Source organism: Montipora foliosa, chromosome 13 (genome assembly GCF_036669935.1).
Source record: "Montipora foliosa isolate CH-2021 chromosome 13, ASM3666993v2, whole genome shotgun sequence".
NCBI classification, from domain to species: domain Eukaryota; kingdom Metazoa; phylum Cnidaria; class Anthozoa; order Scleractinia; family Acroporidae; genus Montipora; species Montipora foliosa.
In genome coordinates this window covers 26,723,068-26,742,722 of record NC_090881.1, presented here as the reverse complement: position 1 = coordinate 26,742,722, position 19,655 = coordinate 26,723,068, and the positions used below count along the sequence as shown (strand labels likewise).

The 19,655-nt window shown below is 39.0% G+C and overlaps 1 protein-coding gene and 1 pseudogene across 1 annotated transcript; both read left to right on the top strand.

Moving 5' to 3' along the window:
* Positions 1-3,702, top strand: part of LOC137981880 (inositol hexakisphosphate kinase 1-like) — a 10,892-nt pseudogene extending 7,190 nt beyond the window's left edge.
* Positions 3,599-19,127, top strand: LOC137982151 (A disintegrin and metalloproteinase with thrombospondin motifs 6-like). The gene is made up of 18 exons (XM_068829215.1): positions 3,599-3,698; positions 4,980-5,111; positions 5,954-6,110; positions 6,298-6,393; positions 6,917-7,056; positions 7,203-7,269; positions 7,938-8,022; positions 8,582-8,712; positions 9,420-9,543; positions 9,843-9,932; positions 11,117-11,274; positions 13,500-13,626; positions 13,903-14,044; positions 14,382-14,589; positions 14,841-15,009; positions 15,619-15,891; positions 16,681-17,013; positions 18,941-19,127. Exons 2-17 carry the CDS (start codon positions 5,032-5,034, stop codon positions 16,986-16,988), a joined length of 2,355 nt encoding a protein of 784 aa, XP_068685316.1. The 5' UTR covers positions 3,599-3,698; positions 4,980-5,031; the 3' UTR covers positions 16,989-17,013; positions 18,941-19,127.
* The last annotated feature ends 528 nt before the right edge of the window (positions 19,128-19,655 follow it).

Below are 19,655 nucleotides of genomic sequence, written 5' to 3'. Positions count from 1 at the left end.
TTCTTTGCTTTCAGCTAACGCTGTATGTTGCGCATAATATCATATGTTTCTGACCAGGCTTTGTACAGCCGTAAGCTCGGCTTTCGTGTAGAGCTGCTGCCTTGAATGGAACATATAGGTTTCTGCTTCACTTTTACCAAACCATGCGAAAAGGTAAGTAAGCTGGTGGAAAACATCGTTTGTAATTGAGTGTTTCTGGATCGAAATTTAAAACAGGATATAGCTCCAAGTGTGAAACCATACACACTTACGAGCACGTGAATTACCTATGATTTCATGAGGAATCGTTAGAATAAACTTAGGTCGTGTCATCTCGTTCACATAACCTTCCTTGAAATAGTTGTTTTGCGGTTTACAAACGTTGACCATCAAATTGATTCTTCAAATTTTGCCAAGTAGGAGAACCCCAAGCAAACTAGGTTTAGACTCGATGGTAACAGCCATATATATCGCTTCAACAAACACTATTTCAAAACCTCATAGACACGACGTATTTCAAGATAAAACTGAATGTGTTCTACTTTGCAGATAAGAGACAAAAGGACCCCGACAGTTGACTCACTGAGAAGCAGGATTGATTATCTAAATATCTGGACAGTGGCATTATTGGCACGACGAGCCAAGTGAGTTGCAAGTCATGTGGGAGGAGAAGAAAAAGGCGGAAGAATTCCTTCTCCTTAGTGCTAGTATTTGTACGGTCAAGATAAAAGGTAATACTAAAACAAGAATTAATAACTCCCCATATCTCTGTGTTCCATTAATTATTCACAGGGTTCCGGCCAACCAATAGGATACACTGGTAAACGAGTTAGGTTATCCGTTTTTGATTTCGACAGGGGAAAGTTAACGAGTGTTCTAGTCAATATAAGGATTGAGCAAACTGGAAATCCCAAACAATCCGGCAAGATATATAAAAAAAAAAAAACAAATCAAGAACATTTACACAATTGCTCAGGCAGCTGTTTCCATGAACGCACATCATTGTCTAATTGATGTTCGTTGACTTTCACAGGTAAATGCAATTTTTCAGGACAGACAGAACAGCTGGTGATATCAGGATCAATTACGTCGTATCACGTCTTATTTTTATCAAACAAACAAAGAGTTATACAGAAATAAGTTCAATATGATAACCCTGGTTTTTATTACATTGGCAAAAGATATCGACAATCTCCGGGAAAGTAAGTTCGCACCGATCGACGTAATCTTTAGTAGGATGCCTGAAATGTACGTCTCTCTGGTATGATTTGATTCGGGCCCCATTAATGAAATCCTATGCCAATTGCACTAAATTACATTAAACGAGTAATAAAACATGAAAAATGCAGGAAACAAATATATATATATATATATAATATATATATATATAAACTCAACAAGTAAAAGTAGGAAGTCACCATACAAATGCGAACGAGCGTTTTGAGCGCGACCGCTTTTTCTGGCGGAAACGCTTGTATATAATCGCTTCTGATTAAGCCACAAACGACCCTACAAACTTCACAGCTTTAAATACTTAAAATTCCAAATTAAAGGCTATCTATCTACCAATAGATTATCAATATTGGATTATTCTTCGTTTCATCAGCTCGGGTAGATAAAAAAGCATTTCCCTTTAAACTGATTGACGAAGTGCATCATGTGATAAAAAAACGGTGTCCACTTAAACCAAATCTGCATGTGTAGCTCAGCGAAGCCAAAAGAAACTGGGCTTTTTACTCAATCAAACTAAATAAACATGGACCGATGTAGTCAACAGGTCATATGCAATCGTAAAATTAAAAAACACACAATACACAATTTAAAACCCTTCATCTGTTAGCTTTTAAGAAAAGCAACAGTACAGTGCAGTGGAAATCAATGCAGGGCTGTAAGATTTGTCTCCTCTCTTTTTCCTTATTAGCTCGGTATAGACCCTTCCGATTCACGTATTTCACATGTCAAGGTAGTGCAAAAACTCGGTACTTGGGCTCGAGCCAATAACAGAGATAACCAGTCCGATCCACTGCAATTCGATGTTGCATCTCTCATCCGCAGGTAAGATGAAAGGGTTAACCATTACATTACATCACAAATGCGTTTGTACATTGGGGAGGTTGGTACATTGGCGCTCATTGGTGATTCCAAAGTTTTGAAAGAGATTGCAAGTTGGTGTTGCTACTTGCGCGTTCAGTTGTCGGTGTACTGTTTTGATCTCATATCCCCACTACACACCAAATACTCAGCAACCGAAGCGAGTTGCGGCGAGAAGACAACTGACTGACACTTGACGCAAGATCAATAATAAAAAATATAACCATATGTCAATGGGTACCCTGCCTCTCACACTGAGGTGGTGGTAATACAACTACTGTTGATATCGTTTTGGTGTAAGGGGGTGTCCACGTGATTGTTGCTGTTTTTCTGTTTTCCGATTTGTTTGTTTTTTGCTTTGTCGAGAAATATGTCAAATGCCCACTTCGTACAAGCTATGGCACAATAGGCCCTCGTGCGCCAAATAAAATGAGTGCATATACTGCATCAATATAACAACACTTTATTTTACTAAAGTTTTGTCGTATTTTCTGTTCTTTTTTTTCCCTACAGTGGTCCAATCGGAGGTAAGATTGATTGTTTTTGCAAGGTTAGGTTACAGGATCTGACTATTTTCAACGTAGCATAATGTATAAGGGAGATTTGTCTGGATAATTTAAGCAATTGTCGCTTAATGTATAGACACTTGGGATTACAAGTGGCTTCAATGCTATGGTGCTTTAAACAATACTTAAATTGGTGAGCTCTATACTCCACTCCAAAGTGGAACACCTTAAAGCATCGATGTAAATTTTGTATAATTAAGCTTTTTTACAAAGGTTTCTATGGTATGCTTCCACAAGCTTTAGCTGAACAGTTGATAACCCACAGCAACAGATCTGTTTAAAAAATGAAGAATGGGTTGATAACTCCGAGTTTTTCGTCAAAAATACGGTCAACTCCATTGCCTATAGAGGGGCTGTGCTCTGGAACGCCATAGGTCGTTCAAAATGTTTTATTTTAGACTACACGGACATGAAATCCTTTTTGAAAAATGTCGTTACATGTTAGGCTTTTAACGATTTTAATTTCAACGTTTTAGCCCCGCAAATAATCAACAACAGATCTAAGAATTTCATATTTTGAATTGTCCTCTTAAATTCTTTAAATGCCTATTTTATTATGAATGATTTTAATTTATTCCCTTGAATGTAGTTTTAATATTTTTTTTAGCATTTATTTTATCACTAATCCTTAATTTTGTACACGACCAAACAAGCTTTTAGCTTTGAATTTAATATCGTGTATAAATAAAGATTGTATCTCTATTCGTATTTACCAGAGGGTTGAAACGTGTAACGGCCCCTTGGTGTTGGGAGAAACAAGCTTCTGAATATTCGATTTGCTAAGTACCATATTTGGAACAACAAGAGCGGGGGGTTTCCAAATATGGTACTTAGCACTGAAACATTCAACCAATCAGTTCGCACTGAATATTCGGAAGCTGTGAACGCGCGTTACACGTTTCAACTCTTATGGGTTTCTGTATTTACCTATTCAACCTCTTATTACTAATAGGCGTTTGCACCGGTATTAAGCAATATCTGCTATCGTAAAGATCTTGTCAATGTGCAAGGTGACAATGGATTGCAGACTGCTTATTTGATTGCACACGAAACTGGTCACAAGTAAGTAAAGAATGCTTACGTTATCACTCACAAACAATACCGAGTTTTGGGTATAAATGTTTGCCAGTAAAATCGGTTGTCAGGTTGAATCCGTTTTTACATATGTTACATTGGTGATCGTCAGTTTACCTAGGTTGAATACACACTCAGACAAACTGAAGAAACTTTCTTTGGAGCCTAAATTAAGCCTAGAGACGAATTAGGGTCAGGTTAGGGTTAGTTTTTGGTCACTTAACATGGATATCAATTGACTTATACAAAAGCAAATAATGAAAAGAACTGTGGTGGGATTGGGCATCTTCGTCGTTGTAGTGTGTTGGTGAAAACAGAGGACTAGAGATCTGGAAGATGCGAGTTCGAGTATCGGTAATTGCATAGGACAGGTCTTTGTTCCCTTACTATGTTGTATAAAGGACCTTTAGATTATAGGACAAGAATGACTACGAGTATGAGATTTTCTCACAAAACAACAGCGCGCGCCCGCAAACCAGCGTCATTTTGCGGGGAAAAACGTGGTACCGTCGTCATTTTGGTACGAGGTTTTGCAAAAACGTCGTCCTGTCAAAACAAGTCAACAACACGGGTTTTTTTGGCATTTTTCTATCAGCAAAAAGGCTCAGTTACCAGCAATAAGAATAACTGAACAACCTCATTAGTATACTGCTAACAAAGAGTAAGATTGATCGTACGGGTTATAAAATTTGTAAGTATTCTCGCCAAAAACTGGCAGTCAAAATTCGTACTCGTTCTCGTTCTCGTCCTGGAATCTAAGGGTTCCTAAAGTTGAGACTGAATGGATAAGTGTATGAATACAGAAACCGATAAGGTGATACGAAACATTAAGAAGATGTGTTGAAATGCGTAAGACGGAGCTTGAATGAAGGTATAGGTGGTTTCAGTCCTTTGTGGGGGCTGATAGCTGCTTTAAATTAAGGTAGAGAGCACATTCAACCTAGATAAAATGAGGATCACCAATTTAACCTAAGTAAAAACTGATTCAACCTGAGACCGGATTTGACCGACAACATAAATGCTGTTGCTTAAATAAATAAAAAATCCCCCATTCTGAACAATGCTTCCCTGCAGAACTTAGTGCGTATGTTGCTGCCCAGCGCATCACTTGAATATTTCATTTTAAAACCCACACTGCAAGGTCTAAAGAAATCCCGAGAAAGCACTATATCAGTACAATGTACTAATTAACACGAATATCGTAACTAAATGTTCCTTCTTGCATGGGTGAAAACAGAAACTACATGCAAAATATCTAACCTTTCACAGCCTTCATCTCAATCACGATGGGAGCGAGTCGTGCCCTAACTATGTAAACATCATGTCATCGGTTCAAACGTCGGGACCAAAGTCTCTCGAGTGGTCTTCGTGCAGCAGGCGAGGTCTGCAATACTTCTTATCGTAAGTTTAAGTTTTATTTATTGTTGCATCGTTATCCTTCGGCAGCCCCCTCAGTGAGTTTCATGCTGTCCAATTTGAAAATAATCAGTGAACAAAAAGAACTCCAAAATTGCGCCTTATCCCGAACGTCGCTTGTGAATGCATGCACGTAGCTTTTAAGGGACAAGATATTGTCCTCAGGAATGGACAGCAGGCTGTCTTGCATTTTGTATGAGGTGATCGATGAGGGGAAAATACACGGCTCTTTGCCAGTAGGATTCAAGAGCTGCTCCTTGGACATTTGCCCTATGTCGTTGCCTTCCCGTGGTTCTTGGCCTCCTTGGCTCGATAACGAACTCGGCTGCCATCTGCTTCTCCCGCTCGTAAACCTCTGTCCAAACTAAAGGATCGGCTCTCTCAGTTTTTATGATATTTATGAGTACACACACATTTAAATAGTTTCGGCTTTATTTTAAAACAACCACGCGAGATTAAATAAATTTATAAATTTCCTTTCTTGATCTTTTCCTAAAAAAAGCGAAGTCAAAAGAGAAATCATTCACCGGGAAAAAAGTTTGGATAATTATGTCCAAAAGTTTGTAAATCCGGGCTTACTGGCTTAAAGGCTCCTACGCCCCTGACATATCAAAGAAACAGCTCTCGTAAGTAGTTTCAAGACACGGGGCGACTGAACCCATTACCTCCCTCAATCAAACTCTCTTGATGTTGTCGGCGGAATGAAATTTGAACTGAGGTCGTGCATAAAGGAAACGAGAGGTGAATACTCATGCGTCGTTAAGATCAGACGTTTTGAATTGGCTTACGAGTCTGAGATGACAATATGTTTATTATCAAAATTACAGGAGCAACGAGTCTTGGTGTCTTGATGATCCACCATCCCCAACGCGTCCAACATCTTCTCCATCAACTCTAACCAAGCTCCCAGGTCAACTAGTGGACGCGGACAAACAGTGCCTTAACCAGTATGGGACTGGGTATAGTCGATGTGTTCAGAGGGAGGTATGTTAGGATAGTCGAAAAGGAATTACAATTTATTTTTGACTTTTGACCATATAATGATAACAGAGAAGCGTCGAGACCCCTCATTTTTTGCCTTTTTGACATTTTTTAACTTTGATTTTTTTACCTACCTAATGTTTACTGAATTTAATGCTATTTACCTCCATTCGATTCCGTTTAATGTTAGGGCTCATGTGAAGCTCTTTATTGCACACAAGACGGGTATAGATGCAAGTCACGTTTATCAAGACCACTGGAGGGAACAGCTTGTGGAAAGAGGAAAGTAAGACCTGGGTTTTAGTTACCAAGAGATTCACATTTCTGTTGCATGTGAAGAGAAGAAAAATGGAAAGGTCTTGCGAATACGCTGAAGATGCAGATCTTATTTTATGCACAAAAGTGGCTATGTCGTTGTTGGCGTCTGAAGTAAGACTACTTTTGTGTTAATTATTAAACAAGACAATGGAGCGGTAAAGAGAGATGAGACAGCTTTTTATCATTATACCCTTGCTCCGAGTTATTAAAAAAATCAGTTAAATGCTACAATGGATTGTGGCTAACTTCGTAGCAGACTTTGAATTCGTCTGTGTACTCTCGTTTTCTAATGATAGAGAATACACGAAATTTCATAAATTTGAACTGCGAATATTTAATAATTTCAAGACAGAATGATAAATACTGAGTCTCAAACAAACCTGAAAAAAAAATAAAGGTATCAACGGGATTTACTCTTTGAGATAAGAATAAGCAGCTATGATTATCAACATTTTAACAAAATACTTTCCGTTTGAATTGTCAATTGTAAGTGGTGCATTAGAGGATCATGTGTTGATAATGGCTTACCGAAGATCCATGGAGGTTGGAGTGAATGGTCCGAATTCACTGAGTGTTCCCCACCATGTGACGGAGGCTTGCGTCATCGACACAGAAGTTGTACCAACCCACAGTAAGTAGTAATTCCTTTATACTAACTTGAAAGGGATCAGTTGAGTACTGTTCTACTGTCAAGTAGTTTTTCCTTGCATGCGTTCACGGGCGAATGGACGTCTTGCATAAATAGGCCATATTTATCTGTCTTTTCGTTCTCCTTAGACCTAAGAATGGCGGTGAAGGATGTGTTGGCGAGTCCAAAGCATTTTGGGAAATATGCAACGCCAACGTAAGTAACAGGAAAATCCTCTGTTTTAGCGGGAGACTGACGAAAAAGGCTCTCACTTCTTTCCTGGAAAATAAGTATCAACTGGTTACTGACCATGGTTTTTGCTTCAGGCCGGAGGCTCAGTGGGCTTTTCATTGATTAAAATGGCATACATTTCCAGGTTTTTTTTTTCCAACTCACTGACCTCTCGTAAACTGATGGACAACCAAATGAAACTTGAAATCGTCATAACATGTGGTCTTTTTTTGTTATCATTCCTAAACAGCCCCATTTTAAAGGCAATCTTGGTTAATTTTACTGCGAATTTAAGAAAGATCCGTGTTCTCTCCAGTCTCAGGAACGGGGCTTGAAATATTCTTGGGGAAGCATGCCGCAAGACTCTCTTCAAAAAAGGCGGGCGTGTCCGTTATACTTTTCGAACAAATCCGGAAACTTGGAAAACTATTAAAAACCCTGGGTAAACTCAACACTGTCCAAAACTTGTGATAAAGAATTATAATACATCTAAAATAATCACAGCCAATTACAAAACTAAATGTTAAAAATTCGAAGAAACGGACGAAGAAAAAATGTCAGAAATTAAATGTGTATGTTACTCATATGATACTAAGATATGCTTTTCAAAGAATACGACAACACGCCCTTTTTACACTCGTTTCAACTTTCAGGTGACTTGTCCAGAAAGTCAGACTGAGATGCGTGATCAGCAGTGTAGGCAATTTGATGAAAATTTCGCCTTTCATCAAGTTCAAGGTATGATACACTTGAAATAAACGTTACGAAAAGGTCACCTTTATTAGGATACCTCACAACTCAATATAACCTTAAATTGTATTGTCCTCCTCTATCGGGGATTTTTCAAATGATCACGTTTTTTTATTTCATTAGCAAAACGCTATCGTTTTCAAATCAGTCAGCAGAAAATAAAGTATTGAAAGTGCATTGCATAATGAGCTTACTCTGAAAATTTGAACTCGATAAACCAGATAATCTCTGACCAATGATATGACGCCTTGAAAATTCCAAATTTTACAAATCTATGGGCTCATTAGCGTTTTTGACACCAAAGAATTTATTAGTTTTTGATGGGAAGTAACTGGCTCGTTATCAACATGTAAACAGTTACGCCCGTAAAGATTCCCTTCTTCGCATAGGACGCAGCTACTCGGTCTGCGTTATGGTTACATGTTTATTGCGCCGCCAGCTTTGAAAACAACTGTTGACAATAATTAAGACCGTCTTATAAGCATAACAATGAAAATTATGATGATGATATTTTGACAGTGTTCTTTTATTTGTTACACAAACTTAGGAGCCAATCCTTGCCATCTAGCTTGTAAATTAGCAAATACATACAGTTTCTATGGCAATGTCAAGGACGGAGCCCGTTGCAATCGTTTGGATGCTTCCGTCTATGACGTCTGCCTGGATGGAGAATGCCAGGTACGAAATTTGTAAAGATATAGAGACTCCACCCGGGATCCTGGAAGGACATCTACAATGCTTCTCAGGTCCAGATCGACGAGCGATACTTCTTGATCGTAGGCCTTGATGATGTTACATGGTGTTACATGGTGTTACATGGTAGCGATTTGAAGTTTGACTTTTTCTCTAGTGTCGAGCCTTTCAAAATCAGTAGAATATTATTTAAGCTTTTATGCCCAAGCCGTTTTACGTCCTATTGAATACCATTGTAACAGGGCTTGCTCCATTTCCTTACGTGCCCACTAAGACAGCAGAGATTATCTTTGAAACACACATCGAAACGTTAACATTTCCTAGGAAGTGAAAATGGCATACATATAACCCCCAAAAGATCTGGTTCCCCTAACATCAATCAGCCTCAATAAGTGCCGAGTCAAACTGTTAACTACATGTAGTTCTTCGATTGCTCAACCACTTGGGGAGCTGAGCTTTTAAATCCGGCCCATATTTATACAGGAATATATGTTTCAAAGTCCTGTAGATTTGTTTCCATTGCTTGCATTTGATCGAAAACCTAAGACCTTCTCTACCAAGGTTAAGTCAAGCACGAGGTCGACGCCTATACGAATGCGCTTGGTGTCTTCTATCCGAGAATCCAATTGACGTAATTAGAACTGTTACGTTTAATAATGATTCATTGGGCTTCCCCACTTATCATTTAACAGGAAGTGGGATGTGATCACGTGCTTTGGTCCGGAAAATTCAGGGACCGATGCGGACTTTGTGATGGTAACGGAAACTCGTGTACTGTGATAGCTTCATATTACACCAAAGTCCTCTCAAGATACGGTAAGAAAAACCTTTCTACGACATAAAGTGGACATTTGTTCATCCTGTTAATCATTTACAAGTGACATCCAATAGAAACGTAGTGCGCAGGTCACATGCAGATCTAATCGCATTCAATAATATGACCATTCTGTAACATGAATTTCACAAGCCAGCTACAGCTTTCTATATTACAAACCCCAACTGAGATCTATCACTACTATTGTATGATCACTCACTTAATAAACGAAAACTGAAAGTAGAAATCCTTAGTATCATGTTGAAAAAAAGGCAAATTAAAATTTTACATACTCTTTCAGGTTATCATGCAGTGGATACCATTGTTGTTCTACCTGTGGGCAGTACTCATGTTGTGTTCGAGGAGAAAACAGCCACTTATAATTTGCTAGGTGATCGTTTGTTTAATGCTTACATTATAGAATAAAATAAAATCAAAGTGAAAAAGAAGTCAAAAACGAGGCCAAAATACATACACAGCCACTGACAAGTGATCGCACAGCTAAGTACTTAAATCAGAAAACAAATTAAAGTTTCACTCGATTCTTAGGTGTCTTTTAATCCATATAGGAAAGTCTCTTCGCATGACATCTCAAAGCTCTATCCTTAACCAAGGTAACATCACGAAATTGTCTCAAAAAATTTGAGAATGGGAAGTCTTTTTAATAGAAAGTCGGACCTTAAGGCCGGTTTACACGGTACGATTTGTTGGCCGGTTTTGTAGGACCGATAAATCGTACCGTGTAAATTGTGTAAAACGTGTAATTTTTCCCCAAAAGATATTCCCGTTGTCCTTTTAATATCTGCTATTTTGAACGCCTTAAGTTGTAAAGGCTGGTTTTCACTAGCGACGGAGTCGGAGTCGTAATCAGAAGCACAGAACGATACGATCTAGTGAAAATCAATCTGTCGGAGTCGGAACCAGAACACCGACCCCGCTTATGACTCAGTCGCTTATGATCCTGTGAAAACTGCTGCATTGTCGGAGTCGCAAGCGGAAACGGAAGAATATACCAATCATAATACTCGATTCCAAGCATTGTGATTGGTTGGTTCTTTCGCTTCTGCTTCCGACTCCGACAATCTAGTTTTCACTGGATCTTAAGCGACGGAGTCATAAGCGGAGTCGGAAGAAAATGGGAACGTTCTGATTCTTCTGACTCCGATTCCGTCGAGCTTATGACTACGATCTTTGATTTTCACTAGGTCATAAGCGCTCTTACGACTCCGACTCCGACTCCGTCGCTAGTGAAAACCAGCGTTAAGTATTTCTGCGCATCACCCACTCACATACCCTTTGATTGACATGGCGCTTTCTTTCAGAGTGTCGGCCCGACTTAGAAAAAGCTGTTGCACTGCAACAGATTTTTTGAATCGGACGGATTTTTATTTCCATGGATCAGTCGTTCATCGGCTGTCAAAATACAAGCAAGATTTGCACTCCGACGCCGTCGGGCTGATAAAGCGGGCCGACAAATCGTACCGTGTAAACCGGCCTTTACTTTTCTGATGGGTTTAATTGTGGCAGTCGTATATGTTCAGTGAGGAACATAAACCTTTTGATTGACATTCTTAGGAGTTCAAGATGAAAATGGAACAAATCTGATCCCCATTCCCAGCTGGTGGGGCAAGGTATTCTACGCTGCTGGAACCAAAATAACTTACATCAATTACGTTAAATTTCCGGACCGCATTGAAATTGATGGACCAATCAACATGCTTCTAAAAATAGTGGTAAGTGATAGTTCGTCCTGCATAGAAAAGCACTCGCGACGTAAACACCTGAGAGATGATCAGATATTTTTTCGGAGCGGAAGGAATTCTTATATACGGTACCAGTGCTTTCAGTAAGATTTGAAGAAAGTTTCTCCCTTTAATTAGTACCTGCCGGAGTTAATAAACGGGGCCGAAGGCCCCCTTTGTTCTAGGGAGGCCTGGGGGCATGCTCACCCAGAACAGTTTTGAAATCGGGAAGCTCGGAAACACGTTTTCCAGTGATTTGAGGCAAAATATTAAAACCCAAGCATCCATTACTTTTAACGCCTGAAAGTATTTCATATAGTTCAAGGTGGTTAATGTGTTAATTATGTGTCCTAATCTCTTGTATATTATACACTATAAAATACTTAACTGATTGCTTTCGTGAGCTTTTTTAATTTGTAAAAGCAGAAAGAAACGACAGCATGGACTGCTGCTGCTTCATCGTGGAACTGAAGATGCATAACTGGTTCGACGACTACGAAAACTTATCCCGCGATTTCTTAACGATTTTTCAATTAATACTCCTTCTTTCGATTCGACCGCGATGTCGGTTCGCTTTGTTTAAGAGGTAGCATGAAAACGAGTCTTCTTAACATCATGTAATGTGCGCTGGAGTGTGACCTTTAGTGATGATGCTTTTCGCAAACGACTACTTGTGCCTTTTTCAATGGTAAAATCAAAGAGTAGTGTATAAATGAACTATTTGGTGGGTTTTTCCAACGTTTTTAATAGCTTTTCAATAATAAATAACCATTTAATAGGGTGAATTATTTGACTCCATACGAGCACATTAAAGCAGAAATACAGCCGGCGATTTGCAAGAGGGTACCCGCCGGAACTCCGGCGGGAGCCGGGTCTTACTGAAAGCACTGCGGTACACCTTTCGATGTTTTCATCCCGGCCTCTCTTTTCTCTCATTTTCTCTTAATTTTGCCCTCTTTACCTTCCGATCTTTTCCCGCCTATTTCACCAATCTCTACCCTCTCCTAACTTACCACTCTAATTAATTTTCATCCATCTTTTAGCCCCTCATGCACTTTTCTTTCATTTTTCGCTCATCCTTACAACTCATTTTATTTGAAATTGAATTTAATGTAATTAAAGTTCCACATACATTACATTCAAATAAGAATCCAATGAATCTGAACTAGGCCTAAATCTGAACTAGGCCTAAAACAGAGGACACCAAGATTCTTCTTCACATTCACCTGCTATAACGTAATTCCCCGAAGGAAATAATCCCTATCAAGTACCGACTTGATACGAGCCATCCTCAGGACCTTACAATATGGGATATTAAATTTTATTCCCCAGGTACAAGACCATTTGAAAAACTCAGTCATTCAAATCGTCCTCTAGCTTATCACCATGTCCAAGGACTAAGCGAAAGCACTTAGAGTCATCAACAAAGAGGGGAATAGATATTTCCTAAGTTGGAGATTACACTTGGCTTGTCATTAATGAAAATTAAAAAAAAGGGGGCCCCAAAATTAACTCTGGAGCCTCCACATATTACAGGGAGAAAAGTTTGATATTTCCTGCTGCATGTTTATACTCCAATTCTTCTCCTCACATCACATTTTTTACCAATTAAATTACGGTGCCTACTAATTCAAAGGTATTTTGCCGCGGTTTATGATTATGCGGGAAATGTAGATCTTAACAAGTGTTATTGAAATTAAAAAAGAAAATTGGGGGTAACCACGCATTTTTCAAAGATAATTCATGAACAATAATTGTAAAAACCTTTAAAATACAAAGCCATGTATGGCGTTCTTTCTCAAATTGAAGCTTGATTATCTCTGAAAAATACATGGTTATCCCCAATTTTCTTTTTGGATACCAATGGTACTTAATAAGATCAACTTTCTCTGCATAATTTTAAACCGCGCAAAAATATCCCTGTACTGTATTAGTATGCATCACAGATAGGAAATCCGAGTATCTCGAGATACGCAGAACGTATGCGCAATAAGAAAAACCAACGATGAACATGTCTCTACCTTTGTCTCGGACGTTAGAAAGTTCGCGAAACTGCCTGATTGGTTGTTTTAAATTTCGGAATTGAAGAGGACCCTTAATCCCGGCTGTCTCACACCATCATGAGAAATTGCTTAAAAAATCGTGTTAAATCAACTTCTCTATAAAGCTATATTTTTCATGACTAAAATCAACTTCTTTTCTTAATTGTTTTTCAGTTTGTCCAAGTATGGGAGCAAAACGTTGGAATAAAATATCATTATCTGAGGCCTCTTGAGGCTGGAGTAGCCTCGCTTCCACTCACGTGTACCTGGAGGATGAACAATTGGACGAATTGTCTCGAAGGTTATCATCGTCTCTGCCACGATTCCACTATCATTTTATCAAATTTCTTTTAAAACTGAGAAGATTCCGGCTCCACTGTAACTGCTAAAAAACGTGTCAAACACTAAAGGAGAGATGTTTAGGATTACTTCAATTGCAAAGTACTTTCGACATCATCTAAATCTTAGACCTTTTGCTAAGTACCACTAGTTCTTTGTATAGTAGCTACAATGAATATTGCAACAAAGGAACTACTTTTCCAACACCTTTATCATTAGCCATGTCACTATTTCACAGGTCAGCAAACGCGGGATGTATTCTGCATGCGAACTGACAACGACACTGGTGAAGAATATCAATCCTATGCAAGTGAGAACTGCTGTGGCAAAAAATCAAAACCGGATACTGTCAAACTTTGCCCTTTGCTCCTCGAATATAGGTGAGTACATGACCTGTGGCACTATCTATGACTTCACAGACGATTTAAGTTTTAGTTTTTTAAGGCTGTTGCTTCTGAGAGCAAGGGAAAATTAGAAACCAGTTTTTAATTTCAACTACGTTGTAGTGGTAAATGCAAAAATGTCATTCTTAACTTCCTAAGCTAAAACTGTAGGCTCTTTTGTTACGACTCTATGGAATTTAAGTGGTCTAGCCCAAAGAGAGACCCTGACATATTAACCATTAAGTTACTTTATCAAGCCATCGTGTCTACTTATGGTGTCTCATTTTAATATTTTTGTGTTCCTTTTTTGTTCAAATTGAAAAATGAACTACAGATGGCATTCAGAGTGGGAGGCATGCTCCAAGACATGCGGTAACGGTAGCCAATCAAAATCTATTGTTTGCCGCGCGAAGGTGGATGACACGCAGTACAAGAAAGACGAATCGGGAGCTTTGTGTAATTCAACACTTAAGCCTGTAGCTGAGTTTCGTCGCTGTAATGACATCAAATGCCCAGCCCAATGGACCACAACTTGGTCAGAGGTGAGTCAGTTCAGCAAACTCTTGCCACGTTTAGCATACACAATATGCTGCACCCTCACTTGCTGTAGCGCTGGGCTTGTGTCAGAACAGCCAGAAGAGGCCCAGGTGCCGAACCAGTTAGGAGACTGCATATATTTCATTATCATTACATTATATGACCAGAATTAGTTATCATCTAGCTATGTGTGTTTGGAGGCCAGAGTTTCCTTGGTTTAATTGCACTATTTTTGAAATCTTATCTCACGACGCAGTGCTCGCAATTATGCTTACCCGGAGAGAGAACCACCATATCTAGATGCTTAACAACTAATGAAGCGGGCGAAAGAGAGGACGTAGCAGACATACAATGCGAATATGAACCCAGGCCCCTTCCCAGAACTGAGCCGTGTAATACCGACAATACTTCAGACCCTTGTCAAGGTAAGAGCTGAACAAATGAGCCAACATGTTTGCTGGGAATTTTGTCAACTTTGTGATTCCATCTATGTCGAATTGGCAGAGTCCATTGCAGAATCATTTTTCAAACTTTAAGTACAATTGCTGATGTGATACGTGCACACTTTCTGGCAGGTAACGAACTACGTCATAGAGTGTCAAAAAAGCAATTTCTACGCCCGGGGGTTGGCTTGAAAATCTAGCGCCACTTTTTCAACAGAATGCGCGCGGAATTAGCACGTGAGCATTTTCCTGCGCTTTCAACAAGTTGCAATTCTTCGAGTTCGGGTTGTGATTAATCAGAGTGCTACCTTAATTCTAGTTTCACGAGATCCATGTCTTGGCACTGACTCACTCTGTTTTGAGGTGGTTATAACACAGAGGCACTTATTGAATTTTCAATATGGTCGTCATCTGATGGTTACCAATTCCGTACAAATTCATACAATGCGATAGTTTCTCTCCGGCCGACTGGAATGAATAATCGTCTGGACTACTTTCCACTGTCAAACGATTCACTTTGCCGTGACGAATAATGTTTCGATAAAATGTCTTTCACTTTAATTTTAACTTTGTAAAGATTTTTTTTTCCAGCGTATGAAATAGGCTGTTTTAGGAGCCCCGAGGACCTATTCTCAGAAACGCTAGGTGACTTTACACAAGCAAACAACCCAACTCATGCTTTAAGGCAATGCAAAGAGTTGACCCGCAGAAAGAACTACAATGTATTTGCGCTTGGTCATGACGGTTTATGCATGTCAGGAGCAGACGCGCAAGAAACATACTATCTCTATCAGCCTCCTAACAGGAAAACAAGGTGCTCAAACGGAATCGGTAGTGGAGATACAAGTGTCGTCTACTCGTTCGGTAATTTCCACAATATTCCTCAATAATTCTTTCTTTTTTTTGGTCTGAATTTCCATTAGGGAGATTGGGAAGCCCCAAACGCCCGGCCAGACCGACACACACGAAACAGCTAAGGAAAAAATACTGCCTTTGAAACTTGAACGGCATCTTTGAACGGTTAAATCTTCTATTCTCAAAAAATAACTAACCCATAGAGCCTGTCTAAGAGGGGACAGGTATGGTGCACTTAAAACAGCACCAGTCTCCCGCCACTTCCCAGGTTCAAATCCTAGAGGTGACCTTATAAGTTAGTTGAGTTTGTATTGGTTCTCAGGAGCCCTACTGCGAGGATTTTCCTCCGAGAACCCTGGTTTTCGTCTATCCACAAAATCATCAAATTGCCTACCTCAGTGGGAGATATGAGGCCGAATGCCCTCGATTGGCATAATTCACTAGCTTCGGTAGCTTTTCATCCATTCAGACATACTATTTTTAAATTAAGTAACAAAGTATCACAAAACACAGATGGGAACCGTCACACTGTTCAAATAGAGTATGAGACGAAGTTCTCATAGTTCGAGGTCTAAAATCTTTTTATCTCAAAACACCGTGGCTGTGAAGGTCAATCTTTGTGTGCTCAATTGTCGATTCTCCTTGAAATTTATCCCTGAATGCTCAATGCTCAATTTGAAAACCGCCTGAATTAAAATTTTGATCGGCTAATCTTGCAAACAATGGAAGAAAAGAGCATTGAAATTATTATTTTCATTTTTGCCATACTTGGTAAGATTACGTTTGATTATTTTATAGATGCACCACCCGAATTAGAAGCCGTTGGCTGCTATAAAGATAGATCAACGGACCGTGCGATGTCTACTCTGTATGCCAATTTCCGGCCGTTTAAGGACTGGGACAACCTGAACGCAACTATTCAGCAATGCGCATTTGTGGCACGTGATATAGGCTATGAGTACTTTGGTGTTCAATATTACGGCGAATGCTGGTCTTCTTTTGACGCTGCACTGACCTATGATAAGCATGGGTTGCAAAGAGATGAAATAAAGTGTTGGAGCAATGTTGGGGGTAGTTACACCAACTTTGTTTATCATATTCTTTAGAGAAGCAACACCCACAATCAATTAGGTACGTGGTGTATTGTCTGACCAACCAAGGGTACATTCTTTTGAAACTATTATTATTGTTTAACTTACTACACAAACCACTGATCTGTGGAATGGGTGCGAATTTACGTGTCTCTGCCCCACTCGCTTTCACTTATAAATAGTTCAAAATCTTAAGAATTATTGGCAGAACTAAGAGCATATGGAAGGCTCTATAATCGTGGAAAAGCTCTCGGAGGAGACTTGAGAATGAAGATTATACAAGACATTATCGGAAAGGGGGGATACTTCACCACACGTTTCTTCGAAGGAAGTTTTTTCTACGATAGCCAGAGAAAACAGAGATAATATATTTTGGAAAACGTGTTTTTCCATTGGTGCGGTCGTTATAGTACACCTTAAGCCCGTGGGAAAGGATTTTCATCAAAATTGTCAACGAAAGTGGGCGGGGCAGTGACACGGTGATTCGGGCCCATTCCACAGATCGGTGGTTTTCGTAGTATTGCTCTTATTGTGGTTTAGGCCTAAAGAATGAAGTAAGGTTCTCCACTAGCACGTGTTTCTCGAAGGAAAAATTACATATAAAACTGAATAGTTATTGCAGATAATGAGAAGGGGTGCGTTTTGTTTAAAGGCTAGCCGTGTAGGACTTCTATTTCAAAAGACCGAGATAACTATTACAGAGTAATTTTAAGAGCACCTTCCTTCATTTCCTTTCCTTTCCACGCAGGGAAAGAGATCAACTTTGAGAAGCTGAGAACTAATTGAAGTCGCACCGTTTCTCACTATTTCGTTCATTTTTTCCGAAAAATAAAAAAAAATAAAAAAACAGTAGAACGCCATTTCGCCAGTTCATTTCAAAAATTGAATGTCTCAAAAGAAGAGGTATACCAGACATAACAAATTTTCCATTTACGAAATGGTCTCAAGAGAATGTTCCCCTAGTTTTAAAATGCGACTCAGTTTCCTATGATGGATGATCCTATGCTTCAAGTGAAAACTTTCCCACCGATACTTAAATCATGTCACACTCAACACAACTTGAGAAATGTTGAGAATTTCTTTGAGCATTCAAACATACACCAAGAAAATCGTATAGCAAGTGTCATTCCTATGAATTGCACATGCATCGAGGCAAACAAAGTACAGTACAGTGTTATATCATCTTCCAAGCAGCTAAAAACCATATGGACTTCGGTTTTTGATGCAAAGGAGTTCTTCGGCGGTACTGTACAACACTTTTCAACATAAATCTGTGATGAGTAGCCGAACTTTGACAAAACTTTACTAGAAAAGTGTTAAAGTAAAAAAAAAAAAAAAAAAGACAGCTAAACGTCAGTTAAAAATGAACACTTGTCCGTCTTTTAATCCATTGGTCCTGCACATTGTTTCAATAATAGGTAACAGTAAAGCCTGGTTTTCAATAGCGACGCAAGCCCAAGCACGAGCTTAAGTTGTTTATGTTAGTGAAAATCAACGTCGGCATAAGCATCAAAATCAAACACGGCATCCGCCATTTTGTTCCAATGATTAGACGCGGGGAATCTGGAACGAGTGCTTTGATTGAACAGACGTAGCAAATTTCCTTTTGCTTATGCTACGTTTCGTTTTTCACAAGACGCAAGCGAAAGCACGAGGAAAAGGAAAAGTTTTGATCCTTTTGCTTAAGCTTGCGTCAACCCCGTTTTCACGGTGAAATAAGCGCTCTAACGCTAACTTGCACTTGTGCTTGCCCAGTGAAAACAAAGCTTAAATGTGGAAAAACTGTCAGGAGTCTGATTGTCACACTTGATAGGCGATTTCACCTCGAGTGTGGAACTTCCTGACATGCAATCACTTTTTTTTTTAGAAACGTGATAAGTTGTTCTCTTATCTCAAGTTTTCTTCTGTCACCATTTAAAATTTCAAAAACTGTTTTTGATTTGACTTTTTAAATCGTCTCTTTGCAGGTTGCCATTGGCTTGATTTGCAGCGGATAATTAACGTGGAAAGATGTTTAAACAATTACGAATAGCACGCGCTTGTCTTTTCAAGTGTTAAAAATTTAAATACAATTGATTTAAAATAAGTTGAGAGAAACATTTTGTGAAATATTTATTGCAAAGCCATTCAAATGAGAATGAATAAATTTTTGGAACCGAGCATAATATTGTGACCTTCAAGTGTTTGCTCCGAATTGAAAATACTATTGTGCGCATGCGTTCAGCACCCTTGTTCTCCCAATTACTGAATTGAATTGTGCTCCCTCTCTTGACTTCTCCTTAAGGTAAGATATATCTATACTGCTTTATAAACTGAAGGTGCGTTTGTTGGCTTCAAAAGGAGGTTCTGTTTGAGTCACTGAACTGTTAACGTTTTGGCCGTTCATAAATTGCTAATAGTTTCTTCGAAACACATCGTTTTAAGATAAAAACTAGCAATAAAAATCTACGTTTCGATCTCGCTGAGATCATTTTCAAGTTTAAAAAACAAATAAATAAAACTTTGCATATAAGTAAAATCACACGTGAGAATATGAAAAGCGATAAAAATGTGGAAATATGTACCAAGCGTTACAAAAGGTAAGTCCGCGCAACGTTATTTCTATAGCTCGGAGTACTTCATATATTCTTTTGCAAAGCTTTTTGTCCTATTGTTATCTAGCCTTTTTTTAGTTTTTATCGC

Bases quoted from the DNA above. Each gene is read 5' to 3' on its own strand.
- LOC137982151 (XM_068829215.1), top strand. From the start codon at position 5,032: ATGTCATCGGTTCAAACGTCGGGACCAAAGTCTCTCGAGTGGTCTTCG. The intron at 5,112-5,953 runs GTAAGTTTAAGT...TCAAAATTACAG, and splicing joins GGTCTGCAATACTTCTTATC to GAGCAACGAGTCTTGGTGTC. The intron at 6,111-6,297 runs GTATGTTAGGAT...GTTTAATGTTAG, and splicing joins GTCGATGTGTTCAGAGGGAG to GGCTCATGTGAAGCTCTTTA.